At 41.6% G+C, this 25,487-nt stretch overlaps 1 protein-coding gene across 1 annotated transcript in view; it reads left to right on the forward strand.

The window, feature by feature from the left end:
• Positions 1-25,487, forward strand: part of klhl2 (kelch-like family member 2) — a 204,751-nt gene that overhangs the window by 107,438 nt on the left and 71,826 nt on the right. Inside the window, exons 4-5 of the mRNA XM_059645733.1 lie at positions 6,597-6,718; positions 22,231-22,393. Coding sequence (XP_059501716.1) covers positions 6,597-6,718; positions 22,231-22,393 — 285 coding nt within the window. The remainder of the gene's footprint in view (positions 1-6,596; positions 6,719-22,230; positions 22,394-25,487) is intronic.

Genomic DNA, 25,487 nt, shown 5'->3' on the forward strand with positions numbered 1-25,487 from the left:
TACTGTACAAGAGGGTTGAATTAGTTGTGCACAGATATCTTGGGTTCTGGGTTTTTAGGAGTTGCAAGGATGGGGATGGCAAGACCATGGAAGGGTTTGGGAACCAGGTCAAAGTGTCGTTTGACCAGGAGCCATTGTTGTTTGGTAATAGAGGACACTGGATTTCTGCAAGTGAGGAAATGGGAAGCCGAGTTTTGGATGGCTTATGAAAGGTAGAACGTGGGAGGCCAGCCAGGAGTACTTTGGAATGCTCAAGGCTAGAGACAATGAAGATAGTCATACAGTGCAGAAACAGACCCGATGGTCCAACTTGGCTGTGCCGACCAGACATCCCAATCTGACCTAGTCCCATTTTGCGAGAATTTGGCCTATATCTCTCTCTCTCAAATCCTTCCTATTCACGTATCCGTCCAGATGCCTTTTAAATGCCGTAATTGTATCAGCTATCTCCACCATCTCTGGCAGCTCATTCCATACATGTACCTCCCGCTGCGTGGATAAAGTTGCCCCTTAGATCCCTTTTAAATCTTTCCCCTCTCATCTTAAATCTATGCCCTGTAGTTCTGGACTCCCCCACCCCAGGGAAAAGACCTTGACTGTTCACCCCACAGAGTCCCCCATGACTTTATAAACCTCTATAAGATCACCACTCAGCCTCCAAAGCCCTGGCCTATTCATGAATTGAGCTTTGGCGGCAGGTGAGTTAGAAAGGGTGGTCAGACAGTGTTTCAGAGGTGGAAATAGGTAGACTGAGTGCATGAATATTAGTTCAGAAGATTACCTTAGGGTCAAATGGTGATAAATGGATTAGTGGCCAGGGATTGAATCAATAGTTAGGAAACAAAGTTACAAGAAAAAGCTTAAAACGCTGGCTAAGTAATATTTAATTGATGGTAATTTCTGCATAAAAAACACTAGGAGCAGATAGACAGTTTGATGATTTTGCAAGAGAGAATGAAGAGAGGTGATGAGGAAGGACTGGGTTTCGTAGTGAAAACTAACCCTATTCCTTGATGATGAAATCATAAAATAAGAGACACGAAGTAAGGGGTGGCCAAGGATAGATCCTTGTGGGGACCTCGGTGGTAGCAGTACAACAGCAGGAAGTGAAAGCTTTCCAAGTGACTTGTTGGCTATCAAGTGATAAGAATGGAGTCATGCATAAACTGTTACACTCACCTGGGTGGTTGTGAAGAGATGCTGGAGGAAGATGGTGTGGTCAACTGTGTCAAAGACCATAGACCAACATTCCCTTCAAGCTGTTGCTCTGGATGATCGGCTTGCTGGCAGGGTTCGCAGCATTGACTTCGGGTTCCAGAAGGTGTTGGTATGCATAGACCTTATAGAAGTATGTGCAGAAGGGGAAAATTGAGAAGGAACGCTGCTGCTGACATGTCGAGAAAGTCAAGGGGGGTAGTTTAACCGTCCTCACAGTCAAACAGCATACTGATTACGGCAACTGCAAAACCTGGTTAAATGAATTCAAGCATGGAATTCTGGGAAGTAGACCTTCGATTTGGGAGGTGACAACATTTTGAAGGTCACAAGATGAGTGTGCTGGTATTTATTTTTGAGGGAGGGACTGATGCCAAAGTACAAAGGAGAAGGGGCAACATCTGAAGGCAGACAACTAATCTTTAATGGACTGGATAACAGGGAGACTAGGAGAGAATGTTGGGTGATGAGTAGTTGAGAGGGAATAGGATTGAGGGAACAGGAGGTAGGTCTTGTGCTAAGGTGAACTTACACAGAGAGAGCAAAACGGCAGATAGGAGACAAACTAGAGCAAGGTGAGTGTTCAGGGTTGGGCTGGGGGAGTATTGCAGAAATTTTGATTAGTGGGTTAGTGGAAGTGAGCTTGTAACAGTGGTTGGTCTCTATATCAACGACAAATAGATCCATGAGTTCCTTGTAGTTTGTAAGAGAGGAGATGGGGATGAACATAATCTGATCGAGTTTTTTTTAAACCTTAAGGTGAATGCAAGCATAATTGCAAAAAATATTTTAATTAGAACTGTTTTCTGGAAGTTAAATGGATCCTTTTTACAATTTTGATTTGAGATTCTCTTGCAGTTGTGGAGGCAGTGTGTTGAAAGCTACTAATAGCTATCTATAATCTGATGTAATGTGTGGGAGGTTGAATTAGATTGTGAAATTTGTGCTCTTCAAATGCGGTTACCGTTTCTGCGATGAATATTTGAAAAGGGAAAAGAGATTATGCTGTATTGCAGTGGTCAGCCTGGTCTGTTAGAGCTTTGTCCGATGGAGTTAGGAAAAACAAAGAGAAATCAACTAGTTTGAACATGTGCTTTTAGACAGTCAGAATGTGGCTCTAAAAGCTGCTGGAAAGAGTTCAGGTTGCTCTCTAAATTATCCTCCCATTATCGACTTATTGGAGGTTTGAAGAGTAGAATCCCAGTTATAAGAATGAGTGAATATATCTTGGAGCCTACAAGAACATGTTTGCATTGATCGGTGTCTTCAGAAATTAACCAAGAAATAATTCCATGTGCCCTTGATACAATGCATCATTGAAACTACTTCAGCGAACTGTTCGGTTATCTCTTATTTTTCTTTGAATTTATCTTGTAATTGTGTGTGTTTGAGAGTGTGTGGGGGGCTATATTCAAAGAAGTTAGGGTTTAAATCATAGATATTAACTAAATTACCTTGTTGAGTTTTCTTCTGCTAAAGTTACAGTAGTAACATTTTTGTTTGAGCTACAAATGTGTGTGAGATCTGTTGCTCTTAAAGTCTGCTGAGGGGCAATTTTGGGAGTCATTGAATGTTTTAATTTTACTGTCTTGCGAATACAGAGATAGGGAGGCTGATTTGAACTGGAATGGGCTTAACAACATGCTGTATGGTCAGTATCTTGTAATCAGTATGTTTTCATTCCTACCCAGAGTTGCTATATAATAATCAGAAGGGACAGATCTAATTGAGTTCTCACTTACCTAACCCAAGAATGTGGAATTGAATTGCAGATCTCTACTAGTCACTCATTTGCCATGAATAAACTCCCAACGCATTGGAGTCAAAGAAAGCATCTTCTGTCTGAATGTCTCAACTCTTCACTGGATTAAAAACTGTAATGTCACCAAATTATTTTCAGATAGATGAGGGATCAAGCTGTTCTGAATCTGGTGATATGTAGTAAGGTAGATCTCTGACTAAAGGATCCCTGAGAAAATAGTGACCATAACACATTACAATTTGGCATTCATTTTGAGAGGGAGTAGCATGTTTCGAAACAGCTGTGGTAACCTTAAATAAGACCATTAGATGTAGGAACAGGACTAAGCCACTGGTTCCCTCAATGCCGCTCCACAGTTCAATGCAATCATGGCTGATCCAACATTTCTCATGTCCACTTTCCTGCCTTTTCCTCTGGGTTTCCTTACTGAACAAGAACTTATCTATCTCAGCATTAAGTTCATAAGTTGTCTGTGGCAAGGAGTTCCAAAGACACTGAACCTTAAGAGAAGAAATTCCTCCTCCTCTGTTTTAAGTTGGTGCTCCTTTATTCTGAGACAATGTGCTATAATTACAAAGGGTACAGTGTAATGACTTACGGGGATAACATAGGGGAAATCAAACTCTGTTATTCTCAGACTTGTCATAAGAGTTTTAAAAAAAAATAAAATGTAAAATCCCCAAAGAATCTGATTTTCAGACCCAGGTTGATAGAAAACATTGACCAGGTTTCAGTACATAACAAAAACCACTTTCATACAGGTTATCAGATTATAGCTACAGGGAAACAAATTAAGTAAGCTCTATAAATTAAAACTGGAGCCCTTTATAAACTCATTCCCCCTTGGCGTATGTGCACATGTATACCACACACACCCACACACACCCAGGAGATGGCGGGGGTGGGAGGGAGGGACGGGTTTGCTGCATAGAGAAAAGTCTGGAAAAATAGTTTTGTTCACTAGATCTGGTGATTTGTTTCTTGCCATATTCCCTGACTTCCCTTTTGCCAAATGCTTCACCTGATTTGCGAGAAACACAAGGTGGCTAGTTCACTTTATGAAAAGTCTCTGACGTATTGTCATGGACTAGACCAAATCCCTTAAAAATATATTTAAGAAGATAGCCTAGACTGTAACTTTTTCCTATTTTAGAGATGAGTGTCAGATGTTGCATTCCTGGTGCAATTCGATTGGTCAAACTACTCCACTTTAAGCAAAACACATTTTACATTACCATACAGACAAAATTAAAAATAAAAGGATTGAATTAACTGTAACTCTATCAACATTTAACAAATAATATACCTTTTATTAACTGCTACTAATTGTTCCAATATAGTAACATCCCATAAACACATGCTTGGCAAAGGCAAATTCAGTAAAACAGATTGCCTGCTGCGAAAATTGCCTGTGAGACAGAACCCCATCTTTTAGCTGTAACAGAGAGGGGAATAACAGCTGCTGCATCAAGACCCCAGCCACTGCAGAAAGCTAAAACTGAAAATCCTGGTTTGGTGGGAGCTTGACCCCACCCATTCAGGCTGCTTCTATTGTTCAACATTTTAAAACAAAATCGAGGCTTCACAAGCTGTTTACTTTATTGGCTTTGACCAAGCTCCTCACTACCTCGGACTCAATCTTTCTTTGTATTTGAAAATAAAAACTCGGACAAAATATGTCTTTTAAAGCTGTAGTATCGTCACAATATCCAATTTAAAGTCTCAACTTGCAGCATGAGCTGAAGGAGAAACAAGCAGCTTTTCTTCAGGTTGATAGTCGCCTACTACAGGAAAGTAGGGAGTTTTCTGGCTCCTGCAGACTTGTTGGTTTCTGTTCTGGCCTGACTAGCTTCTCCCACTCTTATTCACAGCTGAAGCTATTCGGCTACCTGACAACCAAACACCTTTTTTTTGGGCAGTTGGAGGACTTTTGTCAGCAGTATTGAACAAATGGAAATGAACAAATGAAAAAGTTCAACACAGGAACAGGCCCTTCAGCCCTCCAAACCTGTGCAGACCATTGTTCCCTAATTAATCTAAAAACAAACTTGCCATTTTTCAATCTGTATCCCTTTATACCCTCCCTATTCATGTACTTATCTAGGTGCCTCTTAAATGTCTTCCATTTATCAATCAGCTTCAACTGTAAACAATCTGTTGGTTCCAGGTCTTTTGCACATTGTTGGAACCCATATTTATACAAACAAGGTTAAAAAATAGGTATCAAATTCCATGCTTTCAAAACATGCTGCCACCCCTGTAAATCCCTGGCTTTAAAATGTCCTTCTCATTTCACTCCGCTTTTTAAGATAACACAAAAACAAGAAGACCTGGTCTTTATAAGAGCGAGTTTGAGTGGACTGGGAAAGAAAATTATCAGCAAAGGTGGTGGAGGAACAATGATGGACATTTTAAAAAATAGTTTGTGGCTCACAACAAAGATGTATCCCAGTGAGAAGGGGGATAGGCTAACCATGCTTAACCAGAGAAATTAAGGATAGTGTGAAGTTGAATGAGAAAACATGTAATGTGGCAAAGATCCTGTTAAGCTGAAGGATTTGAGAAGGTTTAAAAACTAACAAAAAAAAATGACCAAACAAATGATCATGGGAGAATATGAGCTTTGAGGGCAAACTTACAAATTATGTCACCATTTACTACAAAAGTTTTTTTAAATATTTGGAATTATGAAGTTCTTGTGCATGAAGCACACAAAACCAGCACCTAAAGTCGGCAGGTAATAGAGAAGAAAATGGACCGATGACCTTTTTGTTAAAGGGTATAGAGTAGAAAAATACAAACGTTTTGCCAAATTTATACAAAGCACACGTTAGACCATGCCTGGAATACTGTGAACCTTTTTGGTCTCCTTATTCAAGAGGTACTGGCATCGGAATTAGCCCAGAAAAGCTCACTAAGTTGATCCTGGATATGGAGGGATTGTCTCCTGAGAGGAGGTTGAACCCAGGCTCAGCCTACCCAATGGCGTTTAGAAGAATCAGAGGTGATGTTATTGAAACATCAGCGATCTTTGTGGCCTTGACAGGGTAGACATGGAGAAGTGGTTTTGTCTTCTGAGAGAATCTAGGACAGGACGGTATAATCTCGGAGTAAGACATGGGCACTTAGAATTAAAAAAAGGATGAATTTCATCTGAGGATAGTCAATTTATGGAATTCTTTCCTACAAAGGCCTGTAGAGGCAGATCGTAAAGTATATTCAAGGCTGAAAAAAAATCAGTAAAGGAATCAAAGGTTATGGGAAAAGGCAGGAAAGTGGAGCTGAGGATCATCAAATCAATTACAATCTAATTGAATGGGGCAGCAGACTTGATGGGCTGAATGGACTGCCGGTTGCAGAAACTGATCCTCTTAGTGGAAAGAGATACATACTGCAGGTACCAATTGAGACTGAAAAACTATGTGAAGGTAGTAACGGAATGTCATTCAATATCTGATTAAGTCTGAAAAGTTATGTATCCTGGTGGAATAAACAACATTTTAAAAGTTAAAAGTTTTACCTAAAGTAAAGGTGATTGCTAGATATGCCCTGTACATGCAAACGTTTCCTAACATTGTGAGATAGAAAGGTGGACATACAACATACTTTTGTTTTTTAGGTGAAATGAGCGAGAGCAAGGCAAAGAGAGTTCGCATAAAGGAAGTGGACAGCTGGACGTTAAGCATTCTTGTGGATTATGTTTACACAGCTGAACTTCAGGTTACAGAAGAGAATGTACAGGTACTGTGTGAGTAGGTCTTGTTTAATATTAAACGGACATTCATTGCAATGAGATTGTAGACTCGCATCTTTTCAAGACTTTGAAAGTGTTTGCAATCCAATAATAGTAAGGCCTGTGTAACTTCTAAACTAATTTTCAGAGTTGTGATCTTTAATTATTAACCTTTGTTTCAAGTTTTCTTTTTGTATGCGTGTAAACACGTGCATATAAGAGTATGTACGTTTGTGTATTACTTAATTTGAAGAGATGTTCAAATCAAGGTTATGCCTTAACTAGATCACAATCTTCAAATTCAGTGAAGCATGACCTAAAATGCATGTGTTTTCTGTGTGTGCTTGGGTCCGAGCTATAACGTGCAAATTGTAGGTCCGTGCGCATCTTTTGATTTCAGTAGGTCAGTGCAGTTGAAATTGGTTGCTTCTATGACAGAAAAATGAAAGAGTCATAGCAATTATGTTCTGCTGCTATTGGGAAGTATGAGTTGGATGAATGGCTTATTTTCTTTTCTAGTGCTGTCACACAACCTTTTTGACTATGACTTTTCTCACCACCTGTGGGTACTTTTCACCTATTAACCAGCACCACCAGTAAATCGCCCGTGTTTCCATATGCTCAGCCTTAAGGGTGGGGTGAATGTTGGTCAGAACTGGCTAGGGCTCAGCTATGATGCAACCTGATGGTAAACCAGCTGATGAGGCATGATACTTGCCTTCTGTATTTTGGTGAAAGGGTAAATGAACTAAGTGCAATTAGTACAAATTTAGAATTTGTAGGCTTGGGACATCCGCACATAGACATATGGAAGCTTCCACCATCTTGGAGGATAATATTACCTCTTCTGTGCAATTAAGTATTTTCACTTTTTAAAAAAAAGGTACTGTAGTAATGAGCAGTTAAATTAATAAGGTTTAATTAAATTTTGAGTAACCTTGACTATAATTGTAATTTACTAACTTTGGTTTCCTTTATAAAACTGAGCTAGTATCCATAAGCATTTTATCTCTAAATGAATGTGCAGAGCTTTTGAAACAAAAATAAAATAAAACTGTTCTCTGCTTTCTCACTGCCCCCTCAAAGGACAATTTGAATTGATCAAGTAAAGCTGACAGGATTGGAGAAAGCAAAAAAAAAATTGCAATTACAATTCTCCCTCTTAAATTTTTCTGTGTTCAGAAGAAAATGAGGGTTTAGGCTGCTATCAATGTTTTTTTTTGTTAACTACAGAGCTGCCTTCCTGCTGACCTATTTGGCAGATTTCCTGGCCCCCTCTCTCTAGTGTGCACTCTTTATATGGCTGTAGATGGTGAACCTACTGCCATTCCAAGAGAACGAATGCTCTTCAATCAGTGATGAACACCGTCTGGCTGGAATTGCAAGATAAGGAAGCTGTTATTTAGATGATTGGCTGATTGGTGTAGGGTGGTTGCTCCTGCAGGGAAAGGCAATAAAGTTGAGAGCTAGGGCCCCCTCATGGTGGAGCGGTAGTGTCCCAACATTTGGAATGGGAGGCCTGGATTCAAATCCTACCTGCTCCAGAGGGGTGTAATTACGTTTCTGAACCGGTAGATTATAAAAGTAGGTTAGACTTTTTCTTTTAAATGAATTTGAGCACTAGTGCCCTTGTGGTTTCTGACGCAGAATTAAATCATCCCGACAGTGTGGAAGTAGGCCATTCAGCCCATTGAATCCACACCAGTCCTCCAAACAGCATCCCACCTAACGCCTTCCCCCTACCCTATCCCTGTAGCCATGCATTGCCCATGGCTAATCCACCTAGCCTGCACATCCCTGGATGCTACAGGCAATTTAGTATTTTGGCCAATCCACCTAGCCTGCACATCTTTGGACTATGGAAGGAAACCCACACAGACAGTGGGAGAATGTGCAATCTCTACACTGTCAGTCACCTGAGGGTGGAATTGAACCGGGATCCGTGGCACGGTGAGGCAGCAGGGCTAACCCTGACCCACCGGCCACCCAAATCCCACTTGCTTTCGAAATGTGTAATTACAACTCTGAACAGATGGTTTTGAAGGTGTCTGGAGTTGAGTGCTGTTGGACAGAACTGATACTTTTTTTTGTTTGACGGACATTAATTTGGGGAATATCTGCCAATTTCTGTTGGCTGCCGGATAAGGATTGTCTTGGCAGGTATTCAAAATTTCACTGGCTGCTCTGTCTGTCAGTGTTGAGGCTCATCCTGAGAGATTTGGTGTATCTCAACAAATGCACATAAATTGGTCCTCACAGCACGCAGTCATTTTGTTTATTCCACCGCCCACTTTTTCACGCTTAGTCTTATCAATCATTCCTCACTTCTCTCAGCATATAAGTAAATCATCATTGACCAGTCAGGGCTGAATTTTGTTTGGTGACAACAGAAACTTGTCACCACAACGAACCTTAATTCCTGATCATTTGTGATAATTGGAATTGTTCAGCCAGAAGAGTTGGTATAAAGGAGTAATTGCTTTCTGTTCCACTGTTCTATGGGTATTTGAAACAATGGCTGAAACTTGCAATTAGTAATAGTGATGAAACTAACAATTGTGGGAATCTGGTAGCTGTGCTTGGAGTTAGACTGTCTCCATTTTCTAGCTATAACCGTAGCTTTCCCATTGCTTTGACAGTGAACGACAATGCTGTGAAGTTCTAGTCATACAGTACAGAAGAAACCCATGTTCCTCATAATGCCCATGCCACTATTGGTGTACTTGTGCACTAGACATCTAAGAGAAAGATGAAAGTGGTGCATTCAGGGGCAAATAAACTTTTAGGAGGCTGATAATTCCTACAACATAAACTCTCTGGCCCTAAAAATGTAGTTTTTTTTTACTGTGATGTTGCATTGCTTCATAAGTTTAATTAATATTGGACATTTGAATAATTTTATTGCTTTTTACTTTTCTGTTGCTTTTATTTTTGTTGCTTATCTTTCCTTCCCAGTTGTTAATGTAACCCTCTGTTTGCCCTTTAAATCCCATTTGTATTTTTTACTTTATACTTCCTGGTTTAAACTTTGCATGACGCAATGGATTCTTTAATCTAATTGGTCAAGGAGTCTCTCTGAGCTTGCTTTGCCAACAGAGCCCACAAGTGCACTGTTGATATTCCAGATGAGAGCAAATCTCTGCTTAACAGTCTGAAAAACCTTTTGTAGGCAGCTATCAGTGAGACAAATATTTGAAACCCCTTCCTTCACTGACTGCATAATTCAGATTGTTATTTAAATCTAATTTGTAGGTAAACTAACTTTAAAATGAAATGCAAGACTGTTTTGAAGGATGGTAATTTGGGTTGAGGTTGTTGTTGGGCAAATTAGCCTTTGTTGGCTGTTCCTACTTGCCTGAGAAGACCATTGTGGTCACCTTTGAGCTGCTGTAGATCAGCAATTTTGATGCAACTGAGCATGTGGCTTACTGAGTGCATATAGTCGATCCATGTTGAAGTACAGGGGGTCCTGTTTTCATGTGACAGTTGCGTTGTGTGCAGCGTTGTGCTTTATAGAAAATGGCACTTCATAGAAATAACGGATCTGATGGGAAAAGCAGGGTTAAGGGCAGACCACCATAAAATATCACTCAAAATTGTTCAAAAATCACCCAGAAGCCTAATACCAAGGATAGCACAGTTTGAATAAATGTTGTTGTATTCATATCTAATAACAAAAGCAATTTCAACACCTTATCTTGAAAAATGTCAAGATGACTAATTGGGGAGGAGGTTTTGAGGTTCCTCTATTGTTAATGCAGGGGCTGAGGGTCATCATCATCATCACCATCACCTTCAGGTGCCCTTGTAGTTGCAGGGTTAGGGTGAAAATGAGTGAATCCAGAAGTGGATGGCTGTGGCTCATTGTTTTCTGACTGTTTCTTGGGGCGTTGGCTTAAAAAAGACACCCAGTTTTTGCTGCTTTGCCCTTTCTCTCCTTTCATGAAGAAGCTGTTCATACGGTGGCAAATAAGATCTTATTCCATGATTTGTTGCCTTGCTGTGATCTGTATTGTAATCATTATCCTTTATGAGCTGCAACTGCATCTCAATTTCCCTCCGGATAGAAGAGAAAGCAGAAGTGGAAAGCTGTCATCGTGCTGCATCCTGGACAACATCATCTTCATTTCCAGCTTCCATATCCCCCTCAGCGACAAGTTGTTGCAGATCAGCTATAGAGAGGTCTTCACAGTGGGACTCTAGCACCTCTTCAATATCCTCACTCTCCACTTCTTCAAATCCAACTTGCTTTGCAAGATCAACACACAGTTTTCTGATTCTTGGGAGCTCCTCTGATGACAAATCAAAACCTTTAAAATCTTAAAAAAATCTGGGAGAAACTCTTGATTTTCAGCTTTTCTTGTTAGATCTTCATAAATTGGTGAGGCTTTCTCTTTTATCGTGAGAAGGGTGGTCCCAGAACTCCTCTTCACTTGATCTTCTATCCACACACTTAAAAGCTGCTCCATCTCCTCAAGTTCCTTTGTTCATGATTTCACATATTTGCTAGCACTCAGCAATACAGTTTGCTTTAACCTTTTCTGCATTGTCTCTAATGGTGCATGAAGTAGACTCCTTTGTTCCTGTTACACATTTTTCATATACACATATCACATGTTTTCTCATTATGCTCATAACGCTTTATAGCACCTAGTTTCTCTTTCAGTGTTGTTGTCTTTCTTTTATGTTCAACACCCACAATTTTATCATCAGGATGCTTTTTGATAACATTCTTGTCATTTTGTCCCTGCATTTTTGTGGATAACTTGGTAGAAATTGCAAAAAAATCCAGAGTACTGTACTTCTCACAGAAAATATGATCACATGATACTGGAGTGGAGACTCTTGGTGTTAACATTGCACGTGCTAGGACAAAGCCTGTGAAACGATCATGTGATGTCGATGAGTACTCCTCCACTCACCAATGAAATTGCGTTATAGCCAACACAAATTCATGTTTTAGAAAAAGCAATCCCCATTCGTCAGTTGCACTATAGCCAATTCACGTTGCCAGAATATGCATTTTAGCAGAACCTCTGTCATGTGTAAATCAGCCCAGATAAAGCTGGCACCTTTCCTTCCCTAAAGAACATAAATGAATTAGTTGGGTTTTAATCACTATTCAACAGTTTCACAATTTTATTGGAGCTATCCTGAAGAAGCATTGCTGGTCCTGAGAAGTTACTGTGCTTTCTTTCAAGAAATGCAGTAAGACCTGCTGAGTTTCTCCTGCTATTTCAGTTTCATATTCAGACCTCCAGCATCCATAGTTCTTTGTTTTTTTTGTTTTTTTTGTTTTTTTTGTTTTTTTTGTTTTTTTTGTTTTTTTTGTTTTTTTTGTTTTTTTTGTTTCACATTTTTGTTTGACTGGTACCATTGTTTTTTGTTATTCCCATGGTGAATTTGGAACTTGTGCTTCCTGGAACGTTGGTCAGTCCTCAGGACCGCAAATTCTGTACTAGAACTACAAATTATTGTATACTCAATGACTATGCTAAATGGACAGTGGATGAATACAATTGGGAACACTGTCATAGGTAATTTGAGAGAATAAATTAGTGCGGCTATATGTATCAAAATAAAACTAGGTTTTGCCCTTTCTGCCACTTTTTGGAGCTTGTTTTTGTCATTCTTTGAGTTGTTTTCTGCAGTATGTGCCATTTCAGGAGGTAGTCTGTGACTCATTCTCTGTCAGTTGCATTCTGCCATGAGCTGCTGGGATAATCTCAACGATTGCATTGACTTCACTTGGTTTTAGTCTTCTTTCCTCCTCCATCTGGCAAAACCACTTTTTTTACCCCGAAATAAGCTGCAGCTAGCATTAGACTAACAGGATATCTGCAGTTGTAAATCCACATGCTACTACATGAACAATAATACATGCTGTGCCACCAAATTGATATTTACAGCTATATTTCTTCCTGCATTTAAACTTTTATTTAATGTTTTCAGAGAGCAAAATGCTTATCTTGAAGCTTCAATGAAAAGCTTGCTTGTTTAGGATAGAAATCTGTTTTTGGGTCTTGTGGTCTAAATAGTTACATGCAATGAGTTAATTGTACATTGTTAGAATAAACCGGGAATATTACACTGGATCAGTCACCTGACACTTTACACACCTCTGTGTAAGAACCTGCCCAGTACAATATCTAGTAAATGGAAGAGGAAATTTAAACTGAGGAGAAAACCAGAATACAAAAATAAAATCACTTCAACATAAAAGGGAGGAAAAACCTGCTATTGGCTTGAAAACAGGAAGTGGTGGATGGGGCATATTAGGTGCTAAGAGATGGGCATGATTGGAGTACATAATGAGTATAATACTTTGTTTTGTGCTTAGAAAAGAATGATGACAGGATATTTGTAGAAGCACGAATAGTCATATTAATTGAGGGGGTGAAGGGTGTACTAAAAGGCTGTCCGTGCTTCGAGTCGATGAGCCACTCCATCCAGATGGTTGGCTTCCCAAGTTGCTGAAGGATGGAGACAGTGGAAAGGCTTGCAATAGTCTTCTAGTTGTCTCTAGAGTCAGGCAGTGGCAGAAAATTGAAGGTTTGCAAATGTGACGGTCAGCCTTATTTGAACAAGGGGTGTAAGGGCATTCCTGTGTAACTGTAGGCCAGTTGATTTCAGATTAGTGGTGAATCAGGTTTTAGGAACAATAACCAGGAAAACAAAGCCAGCATGCATTATATAGCAATGAATTAATCAAGGACAGCCAATAGATTTGTAAAAGTCAGGCGTGAGTTGTCCAATCTAATTGGAATTTTTGAAGTAGTAGGGAAGGGTGGGAGGGCAATGAATATTGTCTGAATGGATTTTAAAAAAGCATTTCACAAAAAATGTTACTTACCCAAATTTCAGGTTAAAGGAATAGGAGGGTCAGTGTCAGCTTAGATAGAACATTGGCTTAAGGTCAGAATAGTGAGATATGTTAAATGATTATTTTCAGATGGTGGAAGGTTGACAGTGGTGTTCCCCAAGGTTCAGTGCTGGGCACCACAATGTCTTTTGAGGTATAGATGACTTTGATGTCAGAATATAGAGTACAGTAATAATTTAAGATGTCAAATTTAGAAGTATGGCAAACAGTAAGGATGATACCAGTTGGTTGTACCAGAAAATAAGACCATGAGATGTAGGAGCAGAAGTAAGCCATTCAATCCATTTAGTCTGCTCCATCATTCAATTAGCTGATGGTTGATCTTGTACTTCACAACTCCACTTTCTTTCCTTTTCTTCATGAACTTAGATGTTTAAATCAATAAGGGAATCAATCTGTCTCAGCCTGGAATGTACTTAATGACCCAGCCTCTTCTGCTGTCTAAAAGAATTTCGCAGATTCATGATAGAGGAGAAACTCCCATTTATCTGCGTCAAATGGATGACACAGTACTCTGCAATTACGCCGTCTGGCCCTGGACACTCTTAAACGTGGCAGCAATATCTGCCCATCTGCCCAGACATTCCCCCAGCAGATCTTGCATGTTTCAGTAAGATTACCATTCATTTTTCTACACTTCAAAGAATAAGGCCTAACCTATTCAGCCTATCTTCAGATGATCTCCGCGCCCCTCCCCCCACCACCGCCCCCAGCATCGACCTAGTGAGCATTCTCCAGACTGCCTCCAATGCCAATATATCTTCACTTCTTAAGTTTTAGCAAGATGCCCCTCTTTTTATACTCCATTCCCTTTGAAATATGGGCTGACATTCTACTTGCCTTCCCTGTCACCACCTAAACCTGTATGTTAGTTATTTGTAATTCATACACGAGGACCTATGATTCTCTCTGTGCTACAGCTTTCACTATTAAACAATATTTGGCCGCCTCTCAATTTGCCACATTATGTTCCATCTGTTTAGTATTTTCCCATTATGTCAGATTATCTCTGCTGACTCTGTTATCATCACTGCTTGACTTTCTACCTATTTTAGTGTCATCAACAAACTTAGTTAGAATACATTTTCCAAGTCATTAATATATATTTGTTAATAACGGGCCCCATCACTGATCCATGTCGACTGCATTGATTATAGGCTGCCATCCTGAAAATGCCCTTTTATCTCAACTGTTTGTCTTCTGTTAGTTGGCCAGTTCTCTCTCTGTAGTACCTCAACACCACAGGCTCTCACCAGGTAGTGTGGTACCTTTATCAAATGGCTTTTGGAAATCCAAATATCTTGCATCACCTAGTTCCCCTTTGTCACTTCTGCATGCTACCTCCTAAAATAATTCTAATGAATTTGTCAGACATATTTTACCCTTTGTGTTGACTCTATTTGATTACATTACACATTTCTAAATACATCGATATGCTAATGCAATAGGCTAACGGAATCTCTCCTGGGCAGTCGTCTGAGGATTTTAGAAAGGTATCATCAGCCAGGGATGAAGAGGATATCCCTTGTTGCTTAGCAACCATTCTTGTATGGGCTAAGGGTTTAGAAAGAGCTTGGTGCCTATGAATAGCCCAGGATGTACAAGTCATGGCTATTCCCTGGATATCTAGCGCAGACCTCCTCTATTTGGCTGAGATAATGGGAACTGCAGATGCTGGAGAATTATAAAATTTATCTGGCTGTTGTGATCACAAATGATTTGAACGTTAACCTGTTAGAGGAGTTGGCATTAAACAATACATTACAATGTGAACAGCACTGTGGAATAGATGTTGAGAGCACTCAGTATGTGAAAATGCTGGTTGCCGAGACATGCAGCACAAAGCAATTAGGCATCTGGCAGCATGCTGTGTGTTGCAAGCCTGTCCCCACTGTTTTGTTTCTTCAAGTTAACTGATTTGAAGGCAGAACTTGCTGTCTGAGGGCAGCGCGATGGCTCATTGATTAGCACTGCTGCCACACAGCACCAGGGACCTGGGTTCGATTCCACCCTCGAGCGACTGTCTGTGTGCACGTCGCTCCAGTTTCCCCTTTCAGTCCAAAGATGAGCAGGCTAGGTGAATTGGCCATGCTAAATTGCCCGTAGTGTTCATGGGTGTGTGGATTAGGTGGGTTCTTGGGGGATGGGTCAGGGTGGGATGCTCTGAGGGTTGGTGTAGACTTGTTTGGCCGAAGGGCCTGTATCTACATTGTAGGGGTTCTATAAAACTCCAGAGTCCTGTCTCTTCAAGGTTTTTGATGACTTGCAATCTTTGTGTGTTTGCACAACCCTTTTCTGAAATGCTGAAGGCTTGTTTTAGTCTGAGCGGATAACTGTTCAGGCAAGTAAAGTTGTGAGCTTGAACTCATGCTCGGAGGTTTGAATGTGAGGAGCTGTTTAGGAGGAGCACATGTTATCATTCCCCTGACAACAGCAAGGTGCATATCAAACTCTTTCCACCAGTTCTACAGACCCAGCACATTAATTCTTTGCAATTCCACCATGTAAGATATCAAAGCTTTGGATAAGTGAATGCTAGTACTAATAGTATGTTTAAACACCTTCTGCTTAAACAGTAAGGTTTGCTTCTTAAGCTCTTGCTTAGAGCTTTCAAAAATTTTTGTAAGCCCTTATGCAAACCTTTGGTAACTCTTTATACTTCCAAATAACCCACATTGGTTTATACAGGTATATCCAATAAAATAATGGGCTGGAAATATTCAGGCCTGGCAACATCTGTGCCAAGAGAAACCATTAATATTTCAGCTCTGTGACCTTTTGTCAGAGCTGGAAAATATGGAGTAGTGATCTCACCTGCGTAAGCAAGTGTAGGTAGGGAAAAGTCAAAGTAAGATCCTTGTTAGGATGGGAGGTGCTAATGACTTAATTAACATATGCCCCTTTGCCAGCTCTAACCAGGGAAAATATATTTTTAAGAAGTGATGATAGTCTGAAGGTGTTGAATACTTGTGTCCCAGAGATTGTAAAGTACATAGTTAAAGGATGAAGTGCCGTTCTTTGAGCATTTACTCATCAGGTGACCAAGGGCAAAAGAGGCCAATGAAATTGGAGAGTACAAGTAAAATGATATGAGAGATAATGGGAACTGCAGATGCTGGAGAATCCAAGATAATAAACTGTGAAGCTGGATGAACACAGCAGGCCAAGCAGCATCTCAGGAGCACAAAAGCTGACGTTTCGGGCCTAGACCCTTCATCAGAGAGGGGAATGGGGTGAGGGTTCTGGAATAAATAAGGAGAGAGGGGAAGGTGGACCGAAGATGGAGAGAAAAGAAGATAGGTGGGGAGTAGAGTATAGGTGGGGAGGTAGGGAGGGGATAGGTCAGTCCAGGGAAGATGGACAGGTCAAGGAGGTGGGATGAGGTTAGTTGGTAGGAAATGGAGATGTAGCTTGGGGTGGGAGGAAGGGATGGGAGAGAGGAAGAACAGGTTAAGGAGGCAGAGACAGGCTGGGCTGGTTTTGGGATGCAGTGGGTGGAGGGAAAGAGCTGGGCTGGTTGTGTGGTGCAGTGGGGGGGAGGCTGCAGCCCAATGGTGGACTTCACCAGCTTCAAAATCTCCCCTCCGCCCACTTCATCCCAAAACCAGCCCAGCCTGTCTCTGCCTCCCTAACCTGTTCTTCCTCTCACCCATCCCTTCCTCTCACCGCAAGCCACACCTCCATTTCCTACCTACTAACCTCATCCCACCTCCTTGACCTGTCCGTCTTCCCTGGACTGACCTATCCCCTCCCTACCTCCCCACCTATACTCTCCTCTCCACCTATCTTCTTTTCTCTCCATCTTGGGTCCGCTTCCCCCTCTCTCCCTATTTATTCCAGAACCCTCACCCCATCCCCCTCTCTGATGAAGGGTCTAGGCCCGAAACGTCAGCTTTTGTGCTCCTGAGATGTTGCTTGGCCTGCTGTGTTCATCTAGCTTCACCAAGTAAAATGATAGCTGTCTTGAACCTCAGGGTCATGTTCATGGACTGAATGGAGGCATTGGGCTAAGCAGTTACGTGAGATGGATTTGGTCTCCCCAGTCCAGACTAGATGGTATCTAATTTGAAAGGAGTGCAAATTAGTTGCTGTTTTAACTTGGAAAGAGAGTTTGGGCCTCTGGAGGTTGGTGGAACGGAGGAAGTAAAAGGTGATGTGTTGTATCTTGTTAGCTAAACGTGCAAATGCTTTGGGAAAGGAGATGGTTCGTGGGGCTCTTTGAGGAGTGAAGCAGGGTTTTGTGGCAAGGACACTGTTTGGAATACAGAGAAAACCCCTGAAACAGGAGGGCTGCGAAAATTATTTTAGGGAGAAATCACATTGAAGCTGGACTAGGAATGATTGTGAAAAATGTACTGGATATGGTCATTGGTCCTGTTAGATATAGTGTAGGGGACTCCTTGGTTGTGGAAAAAGATGCATTGAAAGCATTCGCCTGGGAGGTGGAATCTGGAGAACCAGTGTGACTAAGAAATTAGGAATATGTAATAAAATCTTAAAGGAAACAAGTTGGGAAGAAGTGGAGTCAATGTAGCTGTGGAAAGCATGGACTTTTAGAAGATACTGCTTGACAATCTAGCTCCAGAAATTGAGAAGTTGAGGGAAGAGACTGAGGTGTACCGTGTAATGGCAGGGTCAGGTAAAAACTGGGCCAGAATTTTTAATGTCTTTCATTTCGGGACTAGATTAATTTTCTGATACAACTTTCAGCATCAGAAGTACGGGAGAGAAACTGAGTCGGATTGGAAAACCAATGTTCAGCGCAGCTCAAGGAAAGGCCGGATTAACACAGGTTGCCGCAGCAGCACCAATTATTTGGAGGGAAACTGGGAACAAAAGAACGATTTTCTCAGTATTCAGTTGGTCAGAGGAGTGTAAGAGTTTGAAATTCATTGCTATGGGTCATAGTGGATGCATATAATGGCCCTCCATTCAAATACATGAGCCCTCAGGCCATCCGGGTGGGAAGTCATTTGGGGCAGGAAATAGAAGGGAGTGTAAATCATTGAAAAAGTTGGGATGTAGTTTGGAAGGGATTGGACAAGGGAGAAGAAATGGAGTTGAGATCGGAGGAAATAGTTCCGTGGGGTAAAGGTGAGTTGACCAGGTCCGTTTATGAATCTTGAGAATGAGGTAGAAGTGAGCTCTGCAAGTCTTGGGAACTGTGGTTGCGTGGTGGAGCTCTCCAGAGGTGATGTGGTCAGTGACTGCCGAGGAATTTGTGTTCAGTGGTGGAATTTTGATCTGGAAGAGCTAAGAGGAAATGATCAGAGAGTTGGAATTCATCCTTTGGTACATGGAACTTTTTATTTTCACAAACAACAGCACCATCTTTGTCGGTAGGTTTAACGACAGGGAACGTGTTGGATCTGAGAGAAAAATGCTTCATATTCAGAAGAAAATTGGTTAGAGTGAATGAGAGAAATTGAGATGGCTCATATCACATTGGGAGTTGACAATGAAACCATGTCAAGGAGTGGTCAGAGGGGAGGATCCAGACAGAATGTGGTGGAAAGGGCCGATAGACTTGGGGCTGAGGGAAGACTCCTGGCCAATGAAGCAATCGTTGAGGTGAACGTGACAAAAGGAGAGTTCAGCTTTGTGTAAGAGTTTGGAATTCGTTGTTATGAGACGTAAGGAAATGAGGTTGGGGCTCCGAGCGAAGCATTAGCATGAAAAGTGAAATCACTGCAAAAGGTGAGGTTGAAAGAAACAAAGGGTAGGAATTCACCCTCCTCGGACATTTAATATGATCGTGGCTGAACCTGTATCTCAATTCCAACTTCTGCTCTCTCCCCAAGCCCCTATTAATCTATTTCTGTTGAGACCTCCACAAACTTCTGTAGTAGAAAATTTCAACTTATTCATCACCCTTGGAGTGAGGAATTTCTCCTCAGCTCAGAATGAAATGTACATCCTGAGACTTTGCCTCCTTGATTTGGCCCCCCTGCATCCAGTATGACCAGCACTGTCAGAATTGTTTTTGTTCCATAGAAATCCCCTCCCGCTGTTCTGAACCCCAGCAAATACAGGCCCAGGTGACCCAATCCCCTCTCACATGACCAACGGTCTACCCCGGGAATAAATCCAGTGAACGTTCCTTGCACTCCTTCTGTGACAGGCATATCTATTTTTAGTGCCTCCTGTTTTTGTTTTGAGCTATAACGTCTGCAGCATTTATTGCCCTTTCTTTGACTATTTGCCTTGTTGAAAGGCTGTTGACAGATTGTTGGACCTACAGGGAATTCCAGTCCTGGTTGTTAATCAAGATTGAATCTGTTCCTGGCAATGTTGTCCATCTGTGTGTTCGGGCATAGGATCTCTGACTCAGTTTTGCATCTCTTTGCACTGGAGTTGATGTTAATTATTGTCTCCCATTTGCTGCCCTAGCTGCGATCAGCCACGTGACAGATGCAAATTGAACTCGAGATGTTCTGATTGGTGTATCTTATGTTGCACAGAGTGGTGTTCTTAACTCACAAGCTAAATTACAGCTTGATAAAAATTCCAGGTAATATTCCCTGCTGCTGGGTAAACCTCAAATTCTAAAGTGCCACTGGCATAGGATGTAAAAAAATTGAAGACCCATCAGTTCTCATATTATTTGGATGTGATAACTTTATGCAGCATCTGTTACATTAACAAACAGCAGCAATGCCATTTTCTTGGTAAGTTTAAACAAAACTGGCCAATTTGAAGATAAACTTTGCAAAATCTCCATAACTTCATATTTCTCCATTTAAAATATATTCCTGAGAGGAAGAGCAATGGTAACAAGGTGAAAAATCATCCATTGCTTAATGAGGAATTCAGGGATAACAAAGGCAAAAACCAGGGCATATCATCTTGCAAAAGCTAGTGGTCCTTTGGAGGATCGAAAGCACTTTAAACATTAGCCAAGGATTACCAAAGGCAAAATCAAAAGAACGAAGAAAGGAAACTAGCAGAAAATATGAGCACAAAAACCTAACCTAAGATATTAAAGCATTTATAAAAACGACAATAGTAAAAATAAATGTTGCCTCTTTTAAAGGATGAAAACAGTGAAGTATTAATTTGGAAACTTAGAAATGGCAGAGGCAATAAACCAGCATTTTTGTTACAGTTTTCAGAGTGGAAAATAACATTTACTTCCCAAAAACAGCAGTTACTACAGAGGAACTTGGTGAAATTACTATAACTAGGGAGAAGCTATTAAGTAAACCGAGGGAATTAAAGACAGACACGACAGACACGGCCTCAGGGCCTGATGGCCTGCACCCCAGAGTATGGAAGCAGGTGGCAGTAGAGACAGTGGATGCATTGGTTATGGTATTCCAAAATTCCCTGGATTCTGGAGAGGTACCAGTTGATGGAAACATGCAAATGCGATGCCTATATTCAACAGTGGGAAACTATAGACTAATTAGTTTGACCTCTGTAGTGGGGAAGGTGGCGGGAGTCAATCATAAAGAAGGAAATAATTGAGTACATGGAAATACAAAGCTCAACTCACCAGCGCCTGCACGGTTTCACGAAAGGCACGTCGTGTTTGTCAGATTTGCTGGAGTTCTTTTGAAGATATAAATTTGCAGATGACACCAAAATTGGTGGGAAAGCAGGCAGTGATGAAGAGATGAATATTGATAGGCTGGGAGAATGGGGTAGAATCTTGCAGATGGAGTTTAATCTGGATAGGTGCGAGGTTGGCCCATTTTGGCTGGAAAAATGGAAGGGAAAATTATTATTTAAATGGGAAGCAGATTCAAACTGTGTCAGTGCAGAGGGATCAGGGCCTCGTTGTGCATGAATCACAGAACAATGTCATGCAAGTACTGCATACTATCAGGAGGGCAAATGGAATCCTGGCATTAATTGCAAAAGGACTGAATTATAAAAGTGAGGAAGTGTTGTTACAATTATATAAGGCATTGCTGAGACCACACCTGGAGTATTGTGTCCAGGTTTGGCCTCCTTATTTGAGGATGGATGTGGTGACACTGGAGGCTGTTTAGAGGAGGTTCTCCAGGTTGATTCCAGGGTAGAAGGGGCGTACAAAGACCGGTTGAGTAGGTTGGATTGTACTCACTAGAATTAAGAAAAACAAGGGTGATCTTGTTGAGGTATATAAAATGCCAAAGGGGAATGATAAAGGGGATGTTGAACAGATCTTTACCCGCTTTGGGACAGTCTCGAACAAGCAATCAGAGATACAGAGTGAGAGGAGGTAGGTTAAAAATTGAGATGAAGGGAAATTACTTCTCTGAGGGTTGTGAATCAATGGAACTCATTGCCCCAGAGTGCATTGGAGGCAGAATTGCTTGATTGATGGAAGGAAGAAATGCATATGTTTCGAATGAAAAGTGGGATAAAGGGCAATGGGGAGCAGGCAGGAGAGTGGAGTTGAGACCAGGATAAGATCAGCTGTGACTATGTTAAATGGCAGAGCAGATTTGAAGGCCTGAATTCTGATGTTCCTATATTCCTATAACACAAACGTGCAAGAAATGTCTAGTTTACATTTTTAATTTGTATTTGTGCCATCTAATTATGGGATTCTTAGCATCTGATGTCGTCTTGTCAAAATGTGCAGTAACTTTTATTGTTCAGATGTTGATGCCTTGTCACAGATTGAAATGTGTTGCCATTCATTAACAGGTATTACTTCCAGCAGCAGGATTACTGCAGCTACAGGATGTGCGAAAGACCTGTTGTGATTTCCTGGAGTCACAGCTTCATCCTTCTAATTGTTTAGGGATTCGAGCTTTTGCTGATATGCATGCCTGCACTGAACTCTTGAACCAAGCCAACAAGTATGCAGGCAAGTACTGTACAAAACAGCTCAATGTCTTCTGAACCATCTAAATAGTTAAGAATGAATGTAAATGCATCATTTATGTAACTTGTTGAAGTTGTTTCATGTATGTATTACATATTACAGAATGTCAGAGAGCATATGCAAAATGGCAAAATTTATATTTATCTGGTCAGCTTGATGAAATAGCTGCAAGAACATGAAAACTGCAAGTAGACATAAAAAAGTTTTCTAGTCCTCTCCTCTTCCTTCTATTCCCAACAACTGGGGGTATTTGTTGCATAAGTGTTAGTTACTTTCCATTGGCCTCTGCAAGTGCATCAAATTTGAATAGATTGAGACATCTTGTTGTAGAAAACAGAGGTCTTACAGCTGACCTAAATAGGGTTCACAAAGTTATCGTAGAATTCAGCAGTTTTGACTCAAGAAAATGTTTCCGCATATTGAAGGACCTAAAGCAAGGGGCTGTAAAATATAATAGAAGGTACTGGGGATATTCAAGATAATAAAGTGTGAAGCTGGATGAACACAGCAGGCCAAGCAACATCTCAGGAGCACAAAAGCTGACGTTTCGGGCCTAGACCCTTCATCAGAGAGGGGGATGGGGTGAGGGTTCTGGAATAAATAGGGAGAGAGGGTGAAGTGGACCCAAGATGGAGAGAAAAGAAGATAGGTGGAGAGGAGAGTATAGGTGGGGAGGGGATAGGTCAGTCCAGGGAAGACAGACAGGTCAAGGAGGTGGGATGAGGTTAGTAGGTAGGAGATGGAGGTGCGGCTTGGGGTGGGAGGAAGGGATGGGTGAGAGGAAGAACAGGTTAGGGAGGCAGAGACAGGCTGGGCTGGTTTTGGGATGCAGTGGGGGAAGGGGAGATTTTGAAGCTGGTGAAGTCCACATTGATACCATTGGGCTGCAGGGTTTCCAAGCGGAATATGAGTTGCTGTTCCTGCAACCTTCGGGTGGCATCATTGTGGCACTGCAGGAGGCCCATGATGGACATGTCATCTAAAGAATGGGAGGAGGAGTTGAAATGGTTCGCGACTGGGAGGTGTAGTTGTTTATTGCGAACCGAGCGGAGGTGTTCTGCAAAGCAGTCCCCAAGCCTCTGCTTGGTTTCCCCAATGTCGAGGAAGCCACACCGGGTACAATGGATACAGTATACCATGTTGGCAGATGTGCAGGTGAACCTCTGCTTAATGTGGAAAGTCATCTTGGGGCCTGGGATAGGGGTGAGGGCAAGTGTAGCACTTCCTGCGGTTGCAGGGGAAGGTGCCGGGTGTGGTGGGGTTGGAGGGCAGTGTGGAGTGAACAAGGGAGTCACGGAGAGAGTGGTCTCTCCAGAAAGCAGACAAGGGTGGGGATGGAAAAATGTCTTGGGTGGTGGGGTCGGATTGTAGATGGCGGAAGTGTCGGAGGATGATGCGTTGTATCCGGAGGTTGGTGGGGTGGTGTGCGAGAATGAGGGGGAACCTCTTTGGGCGGTTGTGGTGGGGGCGGGGTGTGAGGGATGTGTTGCGGGAAATGCAGGAGGCGCGGTCAAGGGCCTTCTCGACCACTGTGGGGGGAAAGTTGCGGTCCTTGAAGAACTTGGACATCTGGGATGTGCGGGAGTGGAATGCCTCATCCTGGGAGCAGATGCAGCGGAGGAATTGGGAATAGGGGATGGAATTTTTGCAGGAGGGTGGGTGGGAGGAGGTGGGCTTGAAATGGATATCAGTTACAAGCTGGTTGCCTGAGATGGAGACTTAGAGGTCCAGGAAGGTGAGGGATGTGTTGGAGTTGGCCCAGGTGAACTTGAGGTTGGGGTGGAAGGTGTTGGTGAAGTGGATGAACTGTTCGAGCTCCTCTGGGGAGCAAGAGGCGGTGCCGATACAGTCATCAATGTAACGGAGGAAGAGGTGGGGTTTGGGGCCTGTGTAGGTGCAGAAGAGGGACTGTTCCATGTAACCTACAAAGAGACAGGCATAGCTGGGGCCCATGCGGGTGCCCATGCCCCACCCACTTTGTCTGTAGGAAGTGGGAGGAATCGGAAGAGAAGTTGTTGAGGGTGAGGACGAGTTCAGCTAGGCGGATGAGGGTGTTGGTGGAGGGGGACTGGTCGGGCCTGTGGGACAGGAAGAAGCAGAGGGCTTTGAGGCCATCTGCATGGGGAATGCAGGTGTATATGGACTAGGGATATTCAACCTGTCTAGCGCTATCTTTGTAGAGAGAAAGAATAGGGATGGAAAAGTTATTATTTTAAAAACGTGCCAGTTTAAACTTATAATTAAAATTATATTAATTAATTATTTAAACATTAATGGTTGTAATTATTTAAAACAGAATGCTAATACAATTTTTCAGCTTTGTATTTTAAATTATGCTCACTGCAGATGAGAAACAGGAAAACTGTTGCAACGTCTTGCATAATGTCCTCAAATGTTACTTACACTTTTCCAAAAAAACCTCACTTTCCTGCAACATTTTTCAAACAAAAATCTGTTTTAAATGCTAACTACGTTATATTTCTGTAAAGAACCAACACATGTCGATTAACCATTTTACTATTCTACATTCCTAAGAAACAGCAGTTAATATTTTGACTCTTCTTCTGGAGATCGGCTGAGTTTTTCCGCTATCTTGTGTTTTTACTTCAGATCTCCCACATCCTTAGTGCGTTGGTTTTATGCTATAACAGAAGTTAGTAACTAATAAATCCATTAGGGAAATGAGGGTAAATGCAATTTTTTCAGAGAGTAGTTGGAATGTGATACTTGCTACTATATACTGATTGAGGCAAATTGCTTGCAAGCTTTAGAGGGAAACTGGATGAGTCCACAAGAGGAAAAGGAATAGAAAAATGTGCCGAAGGACAAGTAAAGTAGTTGGAAAGATAAGCGACTAATGTGGAGTCTAAAACATAAGACTACAGAATATTTGTGCTAAATCAACAGTAGTGCTGTATCTCCCTTGTGATTCTGAGAAGTTTGAACATTTTACTTGATCATAAACAGGGCCCAATCTTTTCTCATTTGATTTATGTTTTGAGACCAGTGATCTTCCTTTAGAAATTCTGTGGAAGAGACACTGGACCTGAAACATTAACTCTGTTTTCTATCGTCA

The sequence above is a fragment of the Stegostoma tigrinum genome, chromosome 1 (assembly GCF_030684315.1).
Source record: "Stegostoma tigrinum isolate sSteTig4 chromosome 1, sSteTig4.hap1, whole genome shotgun sequence".
NCBI classification, from domain to species: domain Eukaryota; kingdom Metazoa; phylum Chordata; class Chondrichthyes; order Orectolobiformes; family Stegostomatidae; genus Stegostoma; species Stegostoma tigrinum.